This window comes from Salvelinus alpinus, chromosome 2, assembly GCF_045679555.1.
Source record: "Salvelinus alpinus chromosome 2, SLU_Salpinus.1, whole genome shotgun sequence".
Classification (NCBI taxonomy): Eukaryota; Metazoa; Chordata; class Actinopteri; order Salmoniformes; family Salmonidae; genus Salvelinus; species Salvelinus alpinus.
Window position 1 is genome coordinate 40,207,006 of NC_092087.1, and position 23,718 is coordinate 40,230,723.

Here is a 23,718-nt window from a genome sequence, read left to right on the forward strand (position 1 = left end):
ACCGCCTGTTATAGAGGTCCTGGATGGCAGGAAGCTTGGCCCCAGTGATGTACTGGGCTGTACGCACTACCCTCTGTAGTGCCTTGCGGTCGGAGGCCGAGCAGTTGCCATACCAGGCAGTGAGGCAACCTGTCAGGATGCTCTCGATGGTGCCCCTGTAGAACTTTTTGTCTTTCCATGTCATAGACTGACCAGGTGAATCCTGGTGAAAGCTATGATCCCTTATTGATGTCACTTGTTAAATGCACTTCAATCAGTGTAGATGAAGGGGAGGAGACAGATTAAATAAGGATTTTTAAGCCTTGAGACAATTGAGACATTGTGTATGTGTGCCATTCAGAGGATGAAAGGGCAAGACAAAATATTGAAGTGCCTTTGAACAGGATATGCTAGTAGGTGCCAGGCACACCGGTTTGTATCAATAATTGCAACGCTGCTGTGTTATTCATGCTCAACAGTTTCCCTTGTGTATCAAGAATGGTCCACCACCCAAAGGACATCCAGCCAACTTCACGTGCCAGCGGAGTACATGCCCCGACGAATTGAGGCTATTCTAAGGGGCAAAGGGGGGAGGGGGGGGTCACGAAGGTGTCCTTAATGTTTTATACACTCAGTCTATGTCTGTGATGTTGAGTGGAGACATTTTTTTGGAAGAAGAATAAAAGTATTTTATGGATATTCCCTGCGAACTGCAACTTTAAGAGATGGATAAGAACTCTTGATTTGGTGACAGATTTGTCCCGCCCCGTGAGATGCACATACTTTGAGGAGCGGACGAAGACGAAAAACTCATTGCTGTGAGTTAGCAGCAAGAGATTAAAACAAGTCAAGTATGTTCGTTTAACAATGTAATTAAAATATCAGATACTAGCAGACTAATCGACTCAAACCAACGTATCTCTTTCTATTGTGCACCTGTGGGACTGTCGGTGGAACTGCGGTAGGCAACATCATAAACGTAAGGCCAAAGCAAAGTTACAGGAGTTTTGTTATAAACTTGTGTTGATATATACAGTTATTATAATGCTATGTTAATTTCTAGCCTTAACGTGTGCGTTTTAGTATGCTAGTTTAGGCTGTGGTGTGAGTATGCACATGGTGAATTTGCTCTAGCCAAGGCTAAGTCAAATGTTTGCTGATTAATGTTGCCAATTTGACAGGTACTTCCAATTTTGCACCATTATTACTGGTGGTGGAGGTTGCATGGGAAGTTATGGCAGTTGGCCAACCTATTTCAGGGTATGGAGGATTGGAGGGAGACACAATGCATTAATTTTGATAATACAGAAGGCTTATATGCTACTTGTTTATTGTTATAATAATCCATCTACCAAGGAAGATGTCTTCCTGCCTATGACACTTTTTATAAGGAGGCCTACATGACCATATGTTACAAAATGATTCCAAAGTTTGTAAATATTTTCAAAACTCAAAAGTGGAGCATTTTCAAAATAAGTGTACTCCCCACAACCCCATCTGTTGTGTAGATCCAGCTATCACAAACCCAAATGAAGTGGTAAGATAGACACCATCTAATTTAATCATTTTAAATGGTGCTTAGGCCTTTCTTTCCTATGGGGTTGAGGAATATAGTTAGATCTGCACAACAGATGGCATGTGAGACATGGACTCATCTTGACATTAGACCACTTTTGAAAACATCTGAACAAATGGTGATTTTGGAGTGAACTATTACTTTAAAACTCAGCTGATATCACCACAGCCATTTTGGTGACTTGGGCTACTTAAAGTAGGTTACTCGTTGTTGGCCTGATAGCCAGGATATATTCTATTCAAACTCCTGCTGAGTATTACGAGCTGGGTATTCAGTGGCTGTCCCTGGAGAAATGAGTAGTCTACTTTGGTATTCACCTCAGTGCCAGCAGTTGTCACACAATGGCGACTGTCCAGCTTTGTACCTTAACCGCACCGTGTGGCCATTTGAACAGGCCATTTGAATGCAGCTCTATGCTTATTTAACGGTGCTATTTATGCAGTTCTCTGTCTTGGAAGTTGCACAGCTGAGACTTAGAAAACGCTGCCAAACCATGTCGCCTTTTCATCCTCCTCTCTCTGCGAATAGAAAAGGATAGCCCACAGAGGAGGCAGGTGGTGATGTCCCAGTGAAGATGACTCAGTGGAATGCGTTGATGATGCTACCCATGTCAGATCATTTGGTTCGTCAGCCATTTTCACAATGTCAATTAGGGGACTTTCCTGTGTAAATAATAAAGAAAATATGCTACACACATCCCACTGGTTCAGATGCTGGGCAGAAAAAAAACCATGACAGAAACTATATATTTTCTCAACTCTGACATGCTCCTGAAGTTGATTTATTAATGAGACACAGACAGAAATGGACAACATTTTGATTCAGTTGTCAATTTCTGTGCCAAGCCAATGATTTGCTACAGAAATTGATATAGGTAAACTGCTCTAGTGAAACATTTGTAAAATTGTATGGTTTTTGAAGTCTTGGTGCAGACAAAGCTGTGTGTGCGCAACTGCGTGTGTGTGCGCGACTGCGTGTGTGTGCGCGACTGCGTGTGTGTGCGCGACTGCGTGTGTGTGCGCGACTGCGTGTGAGTGCACACCTCCAGGTGTGAGGCAAGGACCGGTACTGGTTAGACAGGGCCTGTGAAGTAGCAATGTGTTGAGTGTATTGAGAGCCAGAGTTTTCTCTCCCTGCCGCAGCACCATGCAGGCCCAGCCACGCGCTTCAACCTTTCAAACAGGGCAGAGAAACCTGAGCTTCACGCTCTGTTCGTCTCCTCTCCCCTCTGTCCCTCCTCCTCCTTTCTCTTCACCTCTCTCCTCCAGCTGTCCTTTGCCGCAACCACCAACCTCCCCTTCTTTACCACCCTCATGAAGGGGATCAAGTTGTGCCATAGAATCACACAATTTAGATCCGTTTTGAGTTTTTCACCAGGTTGTTAAAACACTTAACTGTAGAGCAGTTGTATAGACTATTTCCTAGAAATTCTGCTGAAGACACACATACACACACATACACACCCTATGTACCTGGCAGGTGGAATCCAATCTCTAAGGTCATTGGTACAGGAAATCATGTGACCTGCTTCCTCCACTCTCATAACACCTTTCTCCTCACTCCGCCCCTTAAACTCTTACACACTAGAGACTTGCTTATACACACTGTGTCGGGTGTCGCAAGGTTTCACCAGGGGAGTGTGACACACCGGAAGTGCTTAAAGTAAAGGCTGGACCGAAACTGGAGTGCTATAAAATAATATAGGTAAGACAATAACTTTATATCGAGAAGAAAACAGAAAAATAATCCATTCAAAAAGGTATGTTTAAGGTGTGTCACGGTTAACTTGAACTCTTTGGGGAGAAGTTAAGTTACCTTGTGCCATTGTTTTTGTAACTGTGTGTGTGTATAGCGTTTCAAAAATCATTATCTCTGTTCTCACTGAGAGTATTGACCATAACTCCCAGTGTTACTGTAGTAAGGCTAGTCCAACAGTATCCATGTCATGGATGTGACTTTTCCCGACCTATTGTCTGAACACGGGTTAAACCAAGGATGGCGGCTTTGTGACATCTGATCAGTCCCATGAGCTGAGAGGTGCCAAGTCGGCTATGAGGGAGAGTCCTGTGTTTCAGGTTCTGACTCAATCGGCTAGTTTAGCTTGAATGATTTAGTGTTTAATGATTCTTTGTTCAGAGCCGGGCAGAATTGACTATTCATTTGTTTTCTTTTTTCAAAGTCTGTTTTGGAGACGGACTTCAAGTAGCTTTTAAACCGCATGGTACTTGTTTTGCTATGGTTCAGTTTAATGACATAGTGTCATTACCTGCAAATCAAATTGTAGAGTAACAAGCAAATCGAGTTTGTCACAAGTGTTACCAGTCTCATATGGTTGGTAATGGTATGACATAAAGAGCACAGTTTAAATTAGGCTACAGTGCCAATAGAAATTCTACACCCCCTTAAATGATCTAAAAAGGGATTCAATTAGATTTTTGACAAGTAAACCCATAACATGATGCTGCCACCACAATTGTTGAAAATGGAGAGGGTTTTACTTTGGGATTTGAACCAACCCTGTAGTTTTTAATTTAGTCCAAAAAGTGTGTTTATTTGTTGTGTTGTCTTTGCAGTATTACTTAACAGCCTTGTTGAAAACAGAATATATGATTTGGAGTGGAATTTTTAACATGGGCTTCTTTCTTTTCACTTTGTCCTACAGCCCAGTAATATGGGAGTGAAAACTATGTTGTTGATCCCTTTTGTATTTTCAAGTATTGTGGTGGCAGCATCATGTTATGGGTATGCTTGTCATCACCAGGGACTGATCAAAATAAATATGAAAGGAGCAAAGCCCAGGTAAAAGGTAAAATGATATCCAACCAAATTTACTGAGCCTGTGCAATTTTAACAAAAACAATGGATATATGTTGCCCTAGGAGTTGTGTAAAGCTGGTAGAATGAAAATGATTCACAGCTGTAATGGCTGCCAAAACCGCTTCAACCTGTATTAACTCAGAGGGTGAAGACTTATCCAATTATGATTATATAAATATTTTTTAAATTCTTAATTTGGAAAATGTTCTATGACTTTCTTTCACTTTGAAAATGTGGAGTAGGTTGTGTAGATCCGTAGGAAAAATATCTACATGAATCCCTTTTTAGATGTATATTTTAGGTGGCAAAATGTGAAAGTTGAAAGGGGTGTAGACTTTCTGTATTCACTGTATACCCTCCTGCCCCAGATCTGTCTGTCTGGTGCTGTCACGTTCCTGACCTGTTTTCTGTTAGTTTTTGTATGTGTTAGTTGGTCAGGACGTGAGTTTGGGTGGGCAGTCTATGTTTTCTGTTTCTATGTTGGTTAATGGGTACCTAATATGGTTCTCAATTAGAGGCAGGTGGTTTTCATCTCCTCTGATTGAGAATCATATTAAGGTAGGTGTTGTCACATTGTTTGTCGTGGGTGGTTGTCTTCCGTGTCTGTGTTTGTTTGCACCATACGGGACTGTTTCGTTCGTTCATCGTTTTATGTAGTCATTTTTCCTGTTCGTGCGTTCTTCGTGTTATATGTAAGTTCGTATGTTCAGGTTTGTCTACATTCGTTTTGTTGTTTTGTAAGTATTCAAGTGAAGTTCGTGTTTTTCGTCTACACTTAAATAAATTCATTATGTCTAAATACAACGCTGCAGTTTGGTTCAATCCCTGCTCCTCCTCTTCGGATGAAGAGGAGGAGGAACGCCGTTACAGGTGCAGTCAATGTGATCCTGACATTGTGTTATTTCAATATGTCTTAAAGAAGTCCCTGGCATTTACTTAGCTGCAAAGATATTTTCATTTGAGAAAAAAATCTGCATGTCTTTTTTTGTGGGTGGGGGGGGGGTAGCAAATTATAAACCCCTTCCTACATTTGAGCTGTTCAGGACTGATGTACCTCCATGTCACTCAAGGCACTGATGATGATAAAATGGCTATATTGCGCAATACAGACTGATCCTGTGTTGTGTTCCATATCTGGGTTTGTTGTGGATACGGCATTGCAATGAGATGAAAGTGAAGGTTCAAAGGCTGTTCCGCTTTAGTGAAGTTGACACAGAGGCCTCGTTGACTGAAACACGATAATGATTGCCTCAGGAAAGGTGCGTCCACAGGATCTGTCAATTTCACTTATGTTCAAAAGATATTCCGAACATCCGGTCCCTATATCATGTCAAGTTTACAGTCACAATCAAGTATGTTGAAATAAAGATTTGATTTCCTATCAATATACTTGCTCACCATACAGGTAGGGCTGGGAATTGCCAGGGAACTCGCGCTATGATCTTATCACGATACTTATGTATTGCGATTTGAGACTGTAATTTTATTGCGATTCGATGTTCCAAACATATTGCTCACCAAATGTCTGCTGCAGAGGGACAAGAGAGAGCCATGAGAAAACAAGTTTTGATCAATCATATAAATAAAAATGCTGAAAACAAATTAGCTCCCTATTTAAAAATAAAATAAAAAGTGCTATGAAGTAAAAATACCGGAGTTTTGGTGCAGGCATAGCAAACTAGCACCAAAAATAATATTACGATATTGTCAATATGATATATCATCTGAAATAATATCCCCCATCACTACATACAAGTGCTATTCAGATATGGTGAGAGGATAGACTAGATTGGGCCAGATCCCTCATAGCCTGGTTCCTCTCTAGGTTTCTTCCTAGGTTTTGGCCTTTCTAGGGAGTTTCTACACTTGCATTGCTTGCTGTTTGGGGTTTTAGGCTGGGTTTCTGTACAGCACTTCGAGATATTAGCTGATGTACAAAGGGCTATATAAAATAAACTTGATTGATTGATTGATCAACTAAACTTGTTCTGTTGCAGTTTGCTTCCAAGAAGTCGAATGCCAAATGAAAAGGAAGCCTTGTCTCTGTTTGGTTAGGCTACCTGTTCCTCTACATATCACAACCACATGGCCACTTACTACTGCTGCAGCTATGCTGCTACTTCCATTACTTCTGTAAGCTTAGAGGAAGATGATTCCTTTTTATTGTCCAATATGCACAAATATACATCGGCAATTTGTTGTTTGTTCTATCCCAACCCCTCAGAAGGACATATAAAACATGGGGTAAGAGGGCAGCCACAGTACAGCGTCCCTGGAGAAGTTATAGGGGTTAAGCAACTTGCTCAAAGGCACAACTGCAGGAGATAAGAATACAATGGAAGTTGAATAGACAAGCACCCCAAATAAAGTGTTTTATATTCAACTTCTATTCTCCTCCAAGAGTGACTGATTTTATTTCCTGCTCATCCAGTTTGTTCTTCGATCCCTGCATCTTGGTTTCTACTGTGAGGTAGTTTCCCCTGTGCTTAGCTTGGAGAGGCAGCTTGGAGGAAAGGCTGAGGATGATTTTTGAGGAATTCCACTGGAAATCTGCCTTTTGGCTTCCTGATCTGGCCTGCTGTGCTGATGCACATGAATATGATGCGTTACCTCTGACACAGACACGCATTACACTTTATCCCTTTTCCACTGAACACATACCTCAGGGTTGCACAGGCTTTCAACCAATATGCACTTCTTAAGCTAAGGTTTAAGCTTTGCCCTATTTTCTAAAGTTTTTCTCATGAAATATGACAGAGATGCAAGGCCGAGTTTTAAACCACCCCTGTGGCCATGCTAAATACTATCTTTATGAGAAGTCCATGTGATGTCTCTCTCTGTGGATTAGATTATTATTTTCCTGGATCCCATGGTTTGTAGACAGGAAGTGTTGGAGATTCTTTTGGAATTGGTCATTTGTTATGGTTGTCGTCATGGTCACACTCGTAGTGCTGGTTTGCTTGTGTAGCCTATGAGCAATTCCATGGTAATGGAATTACACTGAGACAGATTTTTCACTTTAAAATGTATGCCAAACAAAATCATTGATTTCAAAGTTGAACTCTATGCACAGTGGCTACTTTGAATAATTTACACAGCAAAAAAATATATAAAAATGTACTTGACAAACTGTGCAGATGCTAAATTTGGTCATAGAATTATGATAAAATCTCCCTCAATTTTATTCTGTTACCGAACTTTATCTGCACAGTTCGTCCTGTAAATGTATTTTTGTAAAATTGTCAGTGGAAATGGTTAAAACTAGTACCTGTGCATAGAGTTCTATGGTTTGTTAAGCTTTGAAATTGATGTTTTTTGTTTGGTATACATTATAAAGTGAAAAATCTGAGTCTGTAATTCCGTTATCATGGAATTGCCTCTACTATGTTTATGCGTGTGCTTGGTCATGTCTGAGTCAACACAAAACCAGCTGCTCTGACAATGCTTAATTAAATTGAGTCTCTTTGTCGGGTAATGATGTAATACCTGCGAAGCACACCTTAATGAAAATGGCTAGATGAAAGGGCATGGTCCATACACCCTTCCGGCAGGCCCAAGACAGCCTATTGATATTAATTTATCTGAAAATGACTACAAATACACACCATGCAGTGTACCAAAGGTGTGTCCATGTATAAACTCATAAATGCTTTTGTCGATTCTCATCATTCCCTCCCTTCCAGACAAATGACTATTTTACTGGCTTATCAGCTGTGTTATGAGACTGTTTTTTTGTTAGTGTACGTGTCTATCGGAAAGCACAGTAACTATAGTAACTAACTTCCTGTGTGCATTTAGGCATGTGGGTGTATGTTATACTCTGGCCCTCTATAATTGTTGATTATGAAGGCTGAGATAAGTGGAGTGTTGGTTTTGTCCTCCGAACAGAACGGGCTCGGAACAGGCCTCCTGGCTGTCACGGAACAGGCCTCCTGGCTGTCTCGGAACAGGCCTCCTGGCTGTCTCGGAACAGGCCTCCTGGCTGTCACGGAACAGGCCTCCTGGCTGTCTCGGAACAGGCCTCCTGGCTGTCTCGGAACAGGCCTCCTGGCTGTCTCGGAACAGGCCTCCTGGCTGTCACGGAACAGGCCTCCTGGCTGTCTCGGAACAGGCCTCCTGGCTGTCTCGGAACAGGCCTCCTGGCTGTCTCGGAACAGGCCTCCTGGCTGTCTCGGAACAGGCCTCCTGGCTGTCTCGGAACAGGCCTCCTGGCTGTCTCGGAACAGGCCTCCTGGCTGTCTCGGAACAGGCCTCCTGGCTGTCTCGGAACAGGCCTCCTGGCTGTCTCGGAACAGGCCTCCTGGCTGTCTCGGAACAGATGATGATATGCTCGGATTCGCACAATGACAACATTGCTGCTGATCTCAGTTGTGTACCCGTCCCACAGTCAAGTGTCTGAACGATCCCGCTCGATCATGATGGCAGAATTTGTCTGCTTGCTCCTGTAACCATGCAATGTTTGAGTGTGTGAGCTCATAGCAGCAGGGGAGGGTATGTGCTGTAGATGATATCTCGGGGGCGGACTGACTCCTAGACAGAGAGCAGAGCAGGTGATTGACACACAGATCAATGACCTCACCATTGGGGAAGCTGAGGGATAGACAGTACCTCTTTGTACAGAGACAGTGCTGCATTGATCCCTCCTGTCTGTCAACACTCTGCTATTATTCTGGGGGATCTGGGTGAAATAGACTATGAACCCATTAAAGAGAACACTTTACTGGCATAACTTTAGTGTATATATAAAGCAATAAAAGCATAAAAAATGCCTATATTGGTAATAATCAATGGGCTACCTGTAGGCTACCTGGTAGGGCAATGTTTTCATGGGAAAACTCCTGGGCCGTTACACCCCAAACAAAAATACAAACGTGTTTGTTTCAACTTACACAAGTTATCATTGTTATTAACATGTTATTCATTACCCTTCAATTAAGGTTTCACCCTGTATTGTCTATGTCGTGGTTTGATTGATTCATGATGAATGAGCAGTGAGGTAGTGCACTGTGCACACCATGAACAAACAGCTGGATGATGTCATCCAACAGTGCCCGTGTTGGTTGTTGAATCCAGGCTCTCCAGGCTGTGTGTTATACACTGTATTAGGTCATTTCTATAAGATGGGTGTTGGAGAATTTTGGGACTTGTATTTCATGTAAAACAGGTAATGTAGTTTAAAAAAAATGTTTAAGTAGACATTTTGATTTAGACATTTTGATTCTGTCATTAATTAGTGTGTGTGTGTGTGTTAGGAGGCCGAGATGGAAGGCGGAAGTTCGTTCAGCAGAAAGTCGTGGGCGTCGCAGTCTTTACGGGTCACCGCCAGGGAGCTCTCATTGGTCAGCACGCGAGGCAAGACCAACGCCATCGCAGAGCGCTTCTCCAAGTGAGTGACACGCACAGCTCTCTACTAGACACTTCTGTCTGTATGAGTGCACTACCGTAGAGACTTCTCTTCCAAATTCATCCTACCAAACACGCATCTATCTGTAGGTAGTCCTCCATATCGCCCAGCTCTACGTACATACTGTACCAATCACACTTGTCCTTTGGGTGCTCCAGTATGTACATACAGTCAGTCAAGTCTGTGTCAGTGGGGAGCCAAAATGAAAGTCAACCCAAACACTTCAGGCTTAAAGGCTTTATACAAGTGCTCCCATCCCAAATGTACATAATTGAGGGAGAGAGGGAGGTAACAGAGATGTTAGCTGTATATTAATCCTGTTCTGCAGGTCATTGGGTTACCCTTGTGTCTGTCAACAGAGTTTGCAGCAGAACTGGAAAGAGATCATTCTGACTATTAATAGTTACCACTCTTTAAGAAGCTCTGTGGGTCGGAAAATTCTGGTTGAAAAGTCACCTCTTCATCACGTAGTCGTAACTGTAATCGTAGGCAGTATCAACCACTTACACTTGACTATCAACCGTGACCTATTTCCTCATACACCTTGCCTGTACAGGTCATTTTCTTCTGTTGCTATGTAAAGTAGTTGTTACCTTACAACAATCCTGACCTACCTTGCCACTCGTACATTTCAGCGGGCATTTACATAGCTATGGCTAACTGTGAACTTTAACACCTCACAAAGCAACTGTTTTGACTATGCAGAGGTTGTTGATTCTGCTCTTCACAAGTCCTCTCTGTCAGCCCTAGCTATGGAATCACAATTTCCCTAGTATAACATAAGGGTGATAAAACCAGTGTAACACTGGTGTATTGTTGAAAAGCAGCATATTGTCTGCAGATCCAGAGGAAACCGGATCTGTGTCAGAAATAGCCCAAAACCCTTTTTATATTGCTTACACTTCCATGATCTCTTCAGACCTTCAAAACATGTTCAGATACTATTGATTTAATATCAGTGCAAACTTCCATTCCCAGTGTAATGCTTTGGTCTACTTTACTGCGTAAAGTTCTTGATCAGCAGAGGTCAGTGTTGCTCCTCTGTTCCATAGGTACCAGAGAGCTGCTGAGGAGGCCAATGCTGAGAAGAAGAAAGCAGTGAGTATCTCCATTCAGCTCCCCAACAGGAGACCCACTCATGGAATTACAGGATGTGACATCACCTCAGACACAGTCACCAGTTCAATGATATGCTTGTGAAGCTGCCCTCTTGGTCAAGTCCCTGACTCTTTGACTCTGTCACCATTGAACTATATCAAATCAAATTTTATTGGTCACATACACATGGTTAGCAGATGTTAATGCGAGTGTAGGAAAATGCTTGTGCTTCTAGTTCCGACACTGCAGTAATATCTAACAAGTAATCTAACAAATTCACAACGACTACCGTTTACACAAATATAAAGGGATGAATAAGAATATGTACATATAAATATATGGATGAGCTATGGCTGTGCGGCATAGGTGAGATGCAGTAGATGGTTTGAAATACAGTGTATACATATGAGTTGAGTAATGTAGGATATGTAGACATTATTAAAGTGGCATTATTTAAAGTGACTAGTGATACCTTTATTAAATCTATTTATTAAAGTGGCCAGAGATTTAAGTCTGTATGTTGGCAGCAGCCACTCTGTTAGTGATGGCTGTTTAACAGTCTGATGGCCTTGAGATTGAAGCTGTTTTTCAATCTCTTGGTCCCAGCTTTGATGCACCTGTACTGACCTCGCCTTCTGGATGATAGCGTGGTGAACAGGCAGTGACATCGGGTGCTGTAGGTATCCTGGAGGGCAGGTAGTTTGCCCCCGGTGATGCGTTGTGCAGACCGCACTACCCTCTAGAGAGCCATGCGGTTGTGGGCGGAGCAGTTGCCGTACCAGGCGGTGATCCAGTCCGACAGGATGGTCTCGATTGTGCATCTGTAAAAGTTTGAGTGTTTTAGGTGACAAGCCACATTTCTTCAGCCTCCTGAGGTTGAAGAGGGGCTGTTGCGCCTTCTTCACCACGCTGTCTGTGTGGGTGGACCATTTCAGTTTGTCCGTGATGTGTATGCCTAGGAACTTTAAACTTTCCATCTTCTCCACTACTGTCCCGTCAATATGGATAGGGGGGTGCTCCCTCTACTGTTTCCTGAAGCCATGATCATCTCCTTTGTTTTGTTGACGTTGAGTGAGAGGTTGTTTTCCTGACACCACACTCCAAGGGCCCTCACCTCCTCCCTGTAGGCCGTCTCGTAATTGTTGGTAATCAAGCCTACCACTGTAGTGTTGTCTGCAAACTTGACGATTGAGTTGGAGACGTGCATGGCCACACAGTCATGGGTGAACAGGGAGTACAGGAGGGGGCTGAGAACGCACCCTTGTGGGGCCCCAGTGTTGAGGATCAGCGGGGTGGAGATGTTGTTTCCTAACCTCACCACCTGGGGGCGGACCGTCAGAAAGTCCAGGACCCAGTCGCACAGGGCGGGGTGGTCTCGAGCTTACTGACGACTTTGGAGGGTACTATGGTGTTAAATGCTGAGCTGTAGTCAATGAACAGCATTCTTACATAGGTATTCCTCTTGTCCAGATAGGATAGGGCAGTGCGATGGCGATTGCGTCGTCTGTGGACCTATTGGGTCGGTAAGCAAATTGGAGTGAGTCTAGGGTATCAGGTAGGGTGGAGGTGATATGATCCTTGACTAGTCTCTCAAAGCACTTCATGATGAGAGAAGTGAGTGCTACGGGGTGATAGTCATTTAGTTCAGTTACCTTAACGTTCTTGGGAACAGGAACAATGGTGGCCATTTTGAAGCATGTGGGCACAGCAGACTGGGATAGGGATTGATTGAATATGTCCGTAAACACACCAGCCAGCTGGTCTGCGCATGCCCTGAGGACGCGTCTAGTGATGCTGTCTGTTAACCCCAGCCTTGCGAGGGTTAACATGTTTAAATGTTTTACTCACGTTGGCCACGGTGAAGGAGAGCCCACAGGCTTTTGTAGCGGGCTGTGTCAGTGGCGCACTGTATTGTCCTCAAAGCGGGCAAAGAAGTTGTTTTAATTTGTCTGGGAGCAAGATGTCGATGTCCGCTACGTGGCTGGTTTTCTTTTTGTAATCCGTGATTGTCTGTAGACCCTGCCACATACGTCTCGTGTTTGAGCCGTTGAATTGCGACTCTACTTTGTCTCTATACTGACGCTTTGCTTGTTTGATTGCCTTGTGGAGGGAATAGCTACACTGTTTTTATTCAGTCATGTTTCCAGTTGCCTTGCCATGATTAAAAGCGCTTTCAGTTTTGCGCGAATGCTGCCATCAATCCACGGTTTCTGATTAGGGAAGGTTTTAAGAGTCACAGTGGGTACAACATCACTGATGCACTTGCTAATAATATACACGGCTAAGACTATAATCAAAGAGAATTCTCTTGGTAGATAATGCGGTCGGCATTTGATTCTAGGTCAGGTGAACAAAAGGACTTAAGTTCCTGTATGTTGTTATGGTCACACCAGGAGTCGTTAATCATAAGGCATACAACCACACCCTCCTTACCAGAGAGTTCTTTGTTTCTGTCTGCGCGATGCGTGAAGAAACCGAGTGGCTGTAACGACTCTGAAAACATATCCCGAGTGAGCCATGTTTCCGTAAAACAGAGAATGTTACAATCTCCGATGTCTCTCTGGAAGGCAAATCGTGCCCTAATTTCATCAACCTTGTTTTACTAGAGATTGGACATTGGCGAGTAATATGCTCGGAAGCGGTGTCTGGTGTGCTCGCCTTCTAATCTGACCAGTAGGCCACTCCGTCTGTATGCCTAAGTGGTTTTGTGCTCTCTTCTCTGCTCAGGCTACTTATTTTTGACAGTGAGTAGATGGGATAAAGCATTTTGTCATTCACATGGTAAAATGACAGCCTTTCGAAAACTTCCACCTCCCACACACCCATTATAATCCTCATCTCGTCTGAGGAGCACACCGAACAATTCCGTGCCAAGTTCTGCCTGGCCACTTATTGTGATGGGCAGGCGGTCAGCCCCATAATCCTGACTCAGTCGACTAATCCCAAAGTAATTCCCTCTGTTGGGATAGTTGTCTTTGTCTGTTGGGATAGTTGTCTTCTCTGTTGGTTATTGTCTTTGTTTGTTGGGAAGTGCTGGAGAAGTGGAAAGGGAATAGGGAATAAGTGATCGGCCGATGTCATGCAGGAGTACAAGGTAACTACCTAACATTTCCAATGGCTCATCGATGGGGAATGTATTTTGATCATTGGGTACCTAGCTGCCAGTGAATCTGGACCTAGATTGTAGCACAGGAGTTGCCCTGCGTGACGTGACATTGTGGAATTCTGGAGTGGCTCAAGTAGTTGTAGACAAACATTGTTTACACACAAGGTTCTTAAGGTCATTCAGAGCGAGGAGAAGACACACACACACACACTGGTTGTATTTGTGTGTGGTGCATGCTGTTCCTCCAGTCTTCCTGTTTGTGCTGAGTTAAACAGGTCTAGTCAGCACAATGCTGTCTGTGTGCGTGGACCCACAGGCAGCACTAGTCCTAAAGGGTGGGCTGTAAATTTGGGTCATAGGAGGAAGAGAGGTCTCAGCTTTCTGGGATGCAATCCTCTGTGTTCCGGTATGAGAATCGGGGGCAGGAGTTTTAACTAGTTTTTTTTTTCAGGTTTATTTTGGGCCCTGAGTTTTTCCTGGTCAGGTTAACCAGCAGCAGTGTCCTAATGAATGATTACATGGTGGTCCACAAATGAGCACTAAGGAGGCTCCTGCAGTCTTACTTAACATTATGTTGATTGTGTGGAATCTACGCTGAACAAAAATATAAACGGAACATGTAAAGTGTTGGTCCCATGTTTCCTAAGCTGAAATAAAAGATCCCAGAAATGTTCCATACGCACAAAAAGCTTATTTTTATCCAATTTTGTGCACAAATTTGTTTACATCCCTGTTAGTGAGCATTTCTTCTTTGTCAAGGTAATCCATCCACCTGTCAGGTGTGGAATATCAAGAAACTGATTAAACAGCATGGTCATTACACAGGTGCACCTTGTGTTGGGGACAATAAAAGCTACTCTAAAATGTGCAGTTTTGTCACACAACACAATGCCACATATGTCTCAAGTTTTGAGGGAGTGTGCAATTGGCATGCTGACTGCAGGAATGTCCACCAGAGCTGTTGCCAGAGAATGTAATGTTAATTTATATATCATAATCCACCTCCAATGTCGTTTTAGAGAATTTGGCAATACTTCCAACCGGCCTCACAACCGCAGACCACGTGTATGGCGTTGTGTAGGCAAGCGGTTTGCTGATGTCAACGTTGTGAACAGAGTGCCACATGGTGGGGTTATGGTATGGGCAGGAATAAGCTACGGACAACAAACAAAATTGCAATTTATAGATTGGCAATTTGAATGCACAGAGATAACGTGACGAGATCCTGAGGCCCATTGTCGTGCCATTCATTCACCACCATCACCTCATGTTTCATCATCATTTTCATCATCATGTTTCAGCATGATAATGCACAGCCCCATGTCGCAAGGATCTGTACACAATTCCTGGAAGCTGAACATTTCCCAGTTCTTCCATGGCCTGCATACTCACCAGACATGTCACCCATTGAGCATGTTTGGGATGCTCCGGATCGACGTGTAAGGCAGCGTGTTCCAGTTTCTGCCAATATCCAGCAACTTTGCACAACCATTGAAGAGGAGTGGGACAACATTCCACGGGCCACAATCAACAGCCTGATCAACTCTATGCGAAGGAGGCAAATTGTGGTCACACCAGATACTGACTGGTTTTCTGATCCATTTGTTTTTTTAATATAAATATTTTTTGAAGGTATCTGTGACCAACAGATGCATATCTGTATTCCCATTCATGTGAAATCCACAGATTAGGGCCTAATGTATTTATTTCAATTGACTGATTTCCTTATATGAATTGTAACTCAGTAAAAAAATTGAAATTGGTGCATGTTGCATTTATATTTTTTGTTCAGTATAATTCCCCCTTCAACTGTGACCATTATCAGTAATGGTTCTGTATATAATTACAGGTATGATTATTCCTACTTAATCACATCTATTATGTTCTCTAACCGCAAAAGACATGAAAAAGTTAATGACAGTTTTATGGGGGAATAAATGGCCACTCCTTAACTTTCAACATGAGGTCCTCCCTTCTACTGCTGCTGAGTCAGGCATATTGAGTCACCTTCAGTGTTCTAACCAGGAATCAAATCAAATTGTATTTGTCACATGCGCCGAATACAACAGGTGTAGACTTTACAAGCCCTTAACCAACAGTGCAGTTCAAGAAGAAAATATTTACCAAGTAGACTAAAATAAAAAGTACAAATAAAAGTAACACTAACAATAACGAGGCTGTATACAGGGGGCACCGGTACCGAGTCAGTGTGCGGGGGTACAGGCTAGTTGAGGTAGTCTGTACATGTAGGTGGGGGTGAAGTGACTATGCATAGGTAAAAAACAAACAGCGAGTGTACAAAAGGGGGGGGGTCAATGTAAATTGTCCGGTGTCGATTTTCTGAATTGCTCAGCAGTCTTATGGCTTGGTGGTAGAAGCTAGAAGTAAGTGTGTGTGTTCTCGTTCAATCGTGGTGAATGGCTGAGATGTCTCAATAGGTTAAACGGGACATCATGTGTTGTAGGTTACGCAGTGTCTTGAGGACATAGGGTAAAATGGGAGGAGCGGTGACATTGTTGATTTGACTCCTTACTTTTAATAATCCAGTTTTCAAGGAAAATAAATAACTTAAAGGGAGTTTGGTTTTGTACAACACTGTCTGCAATTTGAATGTCATGATGTGATTGGCGATCACAGATCTCAACACTGACAGCATGAGGTTCCGTAACATGACACATGGTACATGTTAGGTGATGACATGACTTCAGTGCAATGGTATGGCTCTGACATTGGCTCACACAACAACGGAATACCTGAAACTTCAGCCATGTGTCTGCTGGATTCACACACAAAAATAACCACATATTTACAATATTTATTTGGGGATAAACTTTGAGAAGTGAAAAGTAAAGAACCCCAGACTCAGTCAGCGAAGAGTTAAACATTTCCCAAATGTATCATTTCCTGCTTTCTGGTTTCCTGGGATATTTTCTTCCCCCTCTGCCTCCATCTCTCTCTCTCTCTCTGTCTTTCTCCTGGTCTTGATGGGGGGTGGGCTGGTTCTTACTTCCAGAGTTTTTCTAACTGCTAACATCTGGGAGAGCTTGATCACCCTTACTCAGCACAGAGACCAGAGGGAAGGACGGCAGACTGATTCCAGCTACAGGACTCTCTCCCTGTCTACAACCTAGACTCCCCACTACGCCTCGCCTCGCCTCGTTCTCACAGGTTTCACTTCTTTTAGAAAAACAGGGAACCAACTTTTCATTGCCTGTTGCTCCTTTTTCCTTGTACTTCTTGTACTCCAGCTGCTTTCACACAGAGAACGATAATTTTTTTTTTTGTTCTACTGTCTTTGAGTTTTCTCAGCTTTGGGTTTCTCTTCCTCCTTTCTCTTTGTTTGTTCCTCCCATATTCTGCTCTCCTCCTTTTCCATGTGTGTTTCCATCTTGTTTCTGTCACATTTTGTTGGTGAAGCACGGCTTGATGTGCAGGCTAGGTTTGCCTGAGTTGCTGCTTGGTTGAAGTGTGGTCAATGTGTTGACAGTAGGAAGTGGTGTCAGTTTTTAAAAAATTATAGCTGTGTTAAGTTTGCATGGACGTCCACTGCTATATGGTTGACCACCTCATTATCACGTTAAAGGGGAAAACAAGGTTGTTCTTCGTTAGGGCGTTGTGAATGTTGATGGTTACCTACTGATTGGAGCTTGTCTCATGGATGTCGTTTTGACTATATAGATGACACATTGTTACTCTTCTTCCTGGGTGTGACTAGATACTTTGTACTGAGCTGAGCTCTGTGTACCATAGCCCAGTGCGGTTCCTTGAAAGGAACATTGAGTACCCCATGTAAACTACGTTTATTAGTTGTCTCTGTTCTGCTTTCAAAGGGCCGTATTGTTTCGTATACCTTTCAGAAGTTCCCCCATATTAAACGGACCGTTTTACAAGCGGGCGTTCATTTCCGTATCTTCTAATGAAGATCAGTGAATGACATCACATAGTGGAGTATTGTTGTCCCATAGTAGTTCAGCTAGCTGCTCGCCGTAAGTTATGATTTGGGAGCAGAGAGCACTTCCTGTACTTTCAGGAAAAGGTGAGGTAGGTTTCCACAGAATGGAATATGGTTGAGAATGAGATCTCCGTGTTCAGTCCTGCTCTGTCTCCATCTTGAGCCAAGACTTTGTATGCCGCTGTGGAGTGTGCAGCAGCTGATAGTTGCCTGCTCTGACTTCAGCCACCAGCCAGCTACTCTCGTGGCTGGTTGAACAGCTGTTCATCTAATCTCTCTTTCCTTCCACGTCAGTAACTACCGCTGTCCGCAGTCTTTTCCCACTGTGGCCTCGGGAAGAAAACTCTGACAGAGTTATGAACTTGAGATTTTTCCTATATTTTTTTCCTGTTTAATTTGGTTGCCGTCTGGGTGCTTGAAGTTGGGTGACATAATACTGGACATGATTGACTGGTAGAAGTAGAATGTTGGAATCCACTGGTGATGACTATTTTGTTGATAATAGTTTCATTCCACACGGTTGAAAATTGAGACTATTTGTATTATTGTGAACTGTTAGAAATGGTACTGTATTTTGGTATTCTTACAGTTTCTCATACAACACTACTCTTACACACAATTACCTCGGTACAGTTTACATGCTGGTTAACTTTTCGGTCGATGTAACCTATTTCAGGACGTTGCATCAGTCAGTAACTTCAAGACATTCTTCCAGTTGACCATTCTCTTATCTTCTCTTGTCTTCCTCTCAGTCGGTGGGGAGCCTGCCTCCCACTCTGCGTTCAGGGAACCTGAGTGTTCTGAAGAAGCGCTGGGAGCAGCCGGCACCTCGCCAAGACAAACTCTCCCTGCTACCAGCCGGCCCACCCCGCGCCCGCCTTATCCCCCCAGCCGTACCCAAACCAGTGCCACCGACCGAGCACCGCCCCCCAGCCAAATCCCCGGGATCCCCGGGCACTCAGGGTAGTCAAGACACAGCCCCCAGCCGCTTCCAGTATCCCTCAGCAGCTATAGCCAAGGAAGGAGCGGAGAGAAGGATGGAGAGAAAAGATCAGCGGCCAAGCGAGGGAGAGGAGGAGGAAGGGCTGATGCAGGTGGAAGAAAAGGTGGCGCCACCCAGCCCCTGCAGCCCCGTCGAGAAACCCAGCGTGCCTCTCAACAGCCTGAAGATGATGTTTGAGAAGGGAGAGGGCGCCAAGAGAAGGGTAAGACTGATAGAGACTCACACACACACATTTGACTCAGAAACGTTCTCATTCAGGCAGACACACACTGTAGGTATGTATCGATCTACAAAAGTGGTTCCCAAACTGTGGGGCGCTTCCCCTGGGTCGGAGGGTAATAGTAGAATGCACAAGGTGCAACTTCGAAATTGGCTAGTACATCGGCAGTGTTCCTCAATGATGGAAGGGGGACCCCTGAGTGAAAACGTTTGGAACCACTGCTCTACACAGTATCTCCCCTCTCTGCTCTATGGATTCTCTCTCACCCCATCTCTTGGCATCTTCCTCAACATGTAGCGGCTCATTATGGTTGTGGGGTCAGGTCAGTCATCTGACTGTGTGTGATTGGTTAGCCACCCCCCCCCCCCATATCCAGCTGGGATGCAGCTGAACTCCTGGTCTGTTGCACAGACAGACAGTTTCATGGTGCCTTCCTTTGGAGTGTAGTCATGCTAGCAGTCACATGCCTTGGTACCTGATGCATTCGTGCCTTTCAACAAGCCCCGTCTGACTTCATAAAGGCACCCCGAGGACTACTGTGTGTCTCAGTGCGCATCACTAAGTACAGACAGAACACCCATTCACTCAGACACACACACACACACACACACACGTGTAGAGGATACTTGCTAAAACTAGCTTACCTACTTATACTAGAGGCCAAGAAACTCAAAACATGCATACATGCACTGACTTGACGAAGACGCCCCCAGTTGAGAAGTGAAATACTTTGCGCCAGACACTGAGGGAGGGTCTCCTGTGGCTCCTCCGATATTAGCAGAGAGAAGTCAGTCATTAAGTGGCCATATTAACGACCCGGCCCTCTGTCCCATTACTGCCTAATTAACTCAACCCGTCAGTCACACTCTTTCTGTCCCCTCAAAAAGTTTCTATGTTTCAGTTCTCCACACTGCCCATCTGTCCCTTATCTGCTCCTAAACAACCTTCTCCTCTTTAGTGTACACACATGCCATAATAGCCCAGGGTCAAGAATGTACCCGCATTCCTCCTTGTCTTTCTCTTCAAAGACCCACCATAGGAATTTTCCCTCCCACTCTGTGTCCTGTCATTCTCCTTCAGTTAGGTATTCACCCCTCATGGCCCCCACCCCACCTCTTCAGTTAGGTATTCACCCCTCATGGCCCCCACCCCACCTCTTCAGTTAGGTATTCACCCCTCATGGTCCCCACCCCACCTCTTCTCTCAGCATCACACAAGATTGCACTCCTCTGTGCACTTCTGCTTCTCCTATTTTTCAGTTTCCTCAGTTTTCTCTTCTGGTAAAAGTTGAGTATAAATGTGTGACTCTGTGACCATAATACTTTGTATATTCCTGGTGGTCTCTGGTGTAGGCTACCTTAGCTTAGCCAGCCCGGTGTTGATGCATGGTCCAGGTGGAAAAGCAAGACTGTGGAGTCCGACTCAGACTGGAGTGAGTTTGCCACCACGCCTTGGTGCTCATCTCTTTGTTAAGTGTGTTCATGATGACCACTAGCAATACTTAGTTCTACATGTTGGAAATTCCCCCAGTGTCTCCTCAGGGAGACTGGTCTGAGAACAGTGGTAGTGTTGTGGTCTTTGTCCTCTCAGCCATTCAGTCAGATGAGGCCTGCCACAATGGCCATGCTTCTAGACTTCTGCTGAATTTACTGCCAGGGTTTTAAGAGGGGAGTGACAGACAGTAGGAGGTCGACCTCGATTCGTCTTGGTCTGAGAGCTGTGCTCACTACTCGGTGTGTTTCCTCAACACATGCGCTCACAAAAGCCTTTATCGCTACGCCAGTGCATTTCAGCTGACCAAAGCGGAGGTGGGGCTGTGCGTGGGTGGAGGAGCTGCATCTCCAGGTGTACACACACACTCATGCTCCATCTCTCTCTCTCACACACTCACACACATTAGTGTCCCCCCCCTGCCCCAGCTTTAGCTCTCAGTGCCTGCTCTGGGCTGATACCATCTTACAGCAGTGATGTCATGGAAGAGGTATGCAGAGGCCAACAAACCCTGCTCCTACAGAACACAAACTCCTTTCTCTCTCTCTCTCCAATCAAAAGACTTGCAGTACGTTCTCTCGCTCTCTCCTTCCCTCTCCTTAGTTCTACGCCTCTTTTTCTGTCTGTCTTTCTCTTTAAAACCTCTCCCTCACCTCTCACACACTCCTTGTTTCTAGTTCTCTTTTACTCTCTGTATTCCACCTTTTCTCTTTGTCTCTCCTGTTTTTCGATAGCCCTTGGTTGTAACTGTATGAGCTGTAATGAGTCCTGGGCATAAAAGGTTTAGATGGGGCAGATAAGGCTCTGTTTCACTACCTGGCTGTCACCCAAATCAACTACACCCTGTACTGCTTGCCACTGGCATTAGCCTTCTCTACTACCACAATATTCAAAACATAGCTTGGTGTTTTTTTGTTGTTGAATGATTCTAGTTACCATAGTTACCTGGTTAGACGCAGACTATTTGCATATGCAAAGAACAGTTTGAGACTACAGCACATTGTGTAGACTACATATTCAATTCACGCTTGCTTGAAAAAGGTAGGAGCTTTAGCCTGTTTGATCAATTGTGTAGATTACATGCTTGTCCTCTCTTTAAAATGAGTCATGCCTCTCTGCTTGGCTGTTGTTTTGGTCGATTTAGCCCAACATTTAGCTGTTGGCACACAGTTTGATTTGCAGTGGAATCAGTTGGTCCTGTCTCAACCTGTCCTCAGTGAACTACAGGCTGTATCGCTGTCCTCTGTGCTAACATAACATCACACTCTCTTGTAAAACATTTTGTATGAGCAATATTTTGAGTGAACTAGGAAATGACCTTTCAATACATAACATTATGGACACCTTGTAGCTTCAATCCACAAGTACAATGTAAAAAGTTATTGACTTGGCTATGGCTGACAGTCTGTTTTAATTGGCCAGATCCCTCCTCCACTCATCTGTATCCAGGATTACTGCTTAAGCCTGACCATCTGGTTTACACATCAGTGGGCTGTAATAAACACACACACGCTTGTGTTTGTTAATTCTGTCTATGGCGGGGGGGCGGGCTAAACTGACAGATGGAGTTGTTTTAATCTTTTAGATATTTTATTTAGAATTTTAGTACCCTTTTTAGGTATCAAAAAATAATAATACAAATTATTTTGGCATTTACTACTAAAGCCCATGCATCGAATAACACGTCCATAAATGGCAAAAAATAAATCGTAAGATACAAGATTTTGAAGTGTCTGTCCGAAATCTAGGAGATAATAAAAAAACACATATTTAACCACTTTTTTGGGGTAGGCACAAAACAACCTTCTACTTCCATTTGTGTTTTTTAATCCAATACCGGTTATCTTCAGACGAGTCCCATGACACTTGTGGGGGTCGTAGAGCAAAATGGAGAACACCATTGTGAGAGCCTCCCCTTTCCATATAGTAGAGTAGTAGTTTGTAGGTTAAACCGTTTGGACGCTACAGACGTTTGTGTTAGAAGACAGATTTTCGGGATGTCTCATGGTCTGACAAACACCACTCTAGCTCTGCCACCTTTCACCACAGATGCAGAAGTGCGACATAGGTGGATGTGGTGGATTGAGATGCATCCAATGCAAAAAAACATCTCTACCTTAAACTGGCGGATTTTGATGGGGATTTTTTGTTGTGGAACTTCGACTCTAAGGAGGTAAAGGGATACTTCGGCATTTTAGCAATGAGGCCCTTTATCTACTTCCCCAGAGTCGGATGAACTCGTGGATACCATTTGTATGTCTCTGTGTCCAGTATGAAGGAAGTTAGAGGTAGTTTCGCAAGCCGATGCTAACTAGTGTAAATGCAATGACTGGAAGTCTGAGTATCTGCTGATTTAAAAAAAAAAAAAAAAAAAAAAAAAAAATTCTAATAATGTATCCACAAGTTCATCTGATTCTGGGGAAGTTGAGAAAGGACATCATTGGCAAAATCCCGAAGTATCCCTTTAACCTTGATCCCCTCACTGGGCCTTTTGTCTGTGTTTGAACAGTGTCCCTTCTCCCTAGCCCCCCTGTTGTAACTTGCCCTCTCTCCTAGCCTGTACATTCTTATGGCATCGTAATAGGGCATCTTCAGTGTTTTGTAGGTTAAGGTGAGAGGGGAGTGTGTTAAGTATGTGTATAGCCTACTTGTTATGTGTTTTCAGTTGTGTGTGTGTGTATTGGTGAGTAAAATGGCTGTGTCACGGTGGAGTTGGTGGGGGGACAGACGGTCCTGTCTGACAATGGCTCTGCCTCTTGAGCTTATTAGGGGATTAACACTGTGTACATGTGTCCGCACGCTAATGTGTACATACTGTAGTGCAGGGTGCCCCAACTGGCAGGCTGCGGTCTGAATTTGGCCCACATGGGATTTTATTTGTCCCCCCAAGTTTTCTGTGCAACTGTTTATTTAAAAAGAAATGTGTTGATGGACGCAAGACTGTAAGAACACCAGCAAATCAGCTTCAAGTGATTTTAATTTAGAAAATCTGTTCCAAAGTATTCTCACACATATTAGAGAGATACTATATGTGTGATCCTATACAAATATAAGCATGGTTTGAAATGATTA

General features: G+C 43.8%; 1 protein-coding gene across 4 annotated transcripts in view; it reads left to right on the forward strand.

The window, feature by feature from the left end:
• The first annotated feature begins 586 nt into the window (after positions 1 to 586).
• Positions 587 to 23,718, forward strand: part of LOC139561069 (LIM domain and actin-binding protein 1-like) — a 29,225-nt gene continuing 6,093 nt past the window's right edge. Inside the window, exons 1-4 of one of the 4 annotated variants that reach the window (XM_071377914.1) lie at positions 587 to 830; positions 9,625 to 9,758; positions 10,829 to 10,874; positions 18,685 to 19,137. In XM_071377914.1, coding sequence (XP_071234015.1) covers positions 9,634 to 9,758; positions 10,829 to 10,874; positions 18,685 to 19,137 — 624 coding nt within the window. In that variant the 5' untranslated portion in view covers positions 587 to 830; positions 9,625 to 9,633. Of the gene's footprint in view, positions 959 to 3,145; positions 3,260 to 9,624; positions 9,759 to 10,828; positions 10,875 to 13,892; positions 13,969 to 18,684; positions 19,138 to 23,718 lie in introns of those variants that run through there. The other 3 variants (XM_071377896.1, XM_071377905.1, XM_071377923.1) reach the window with 3 other exon arrangements.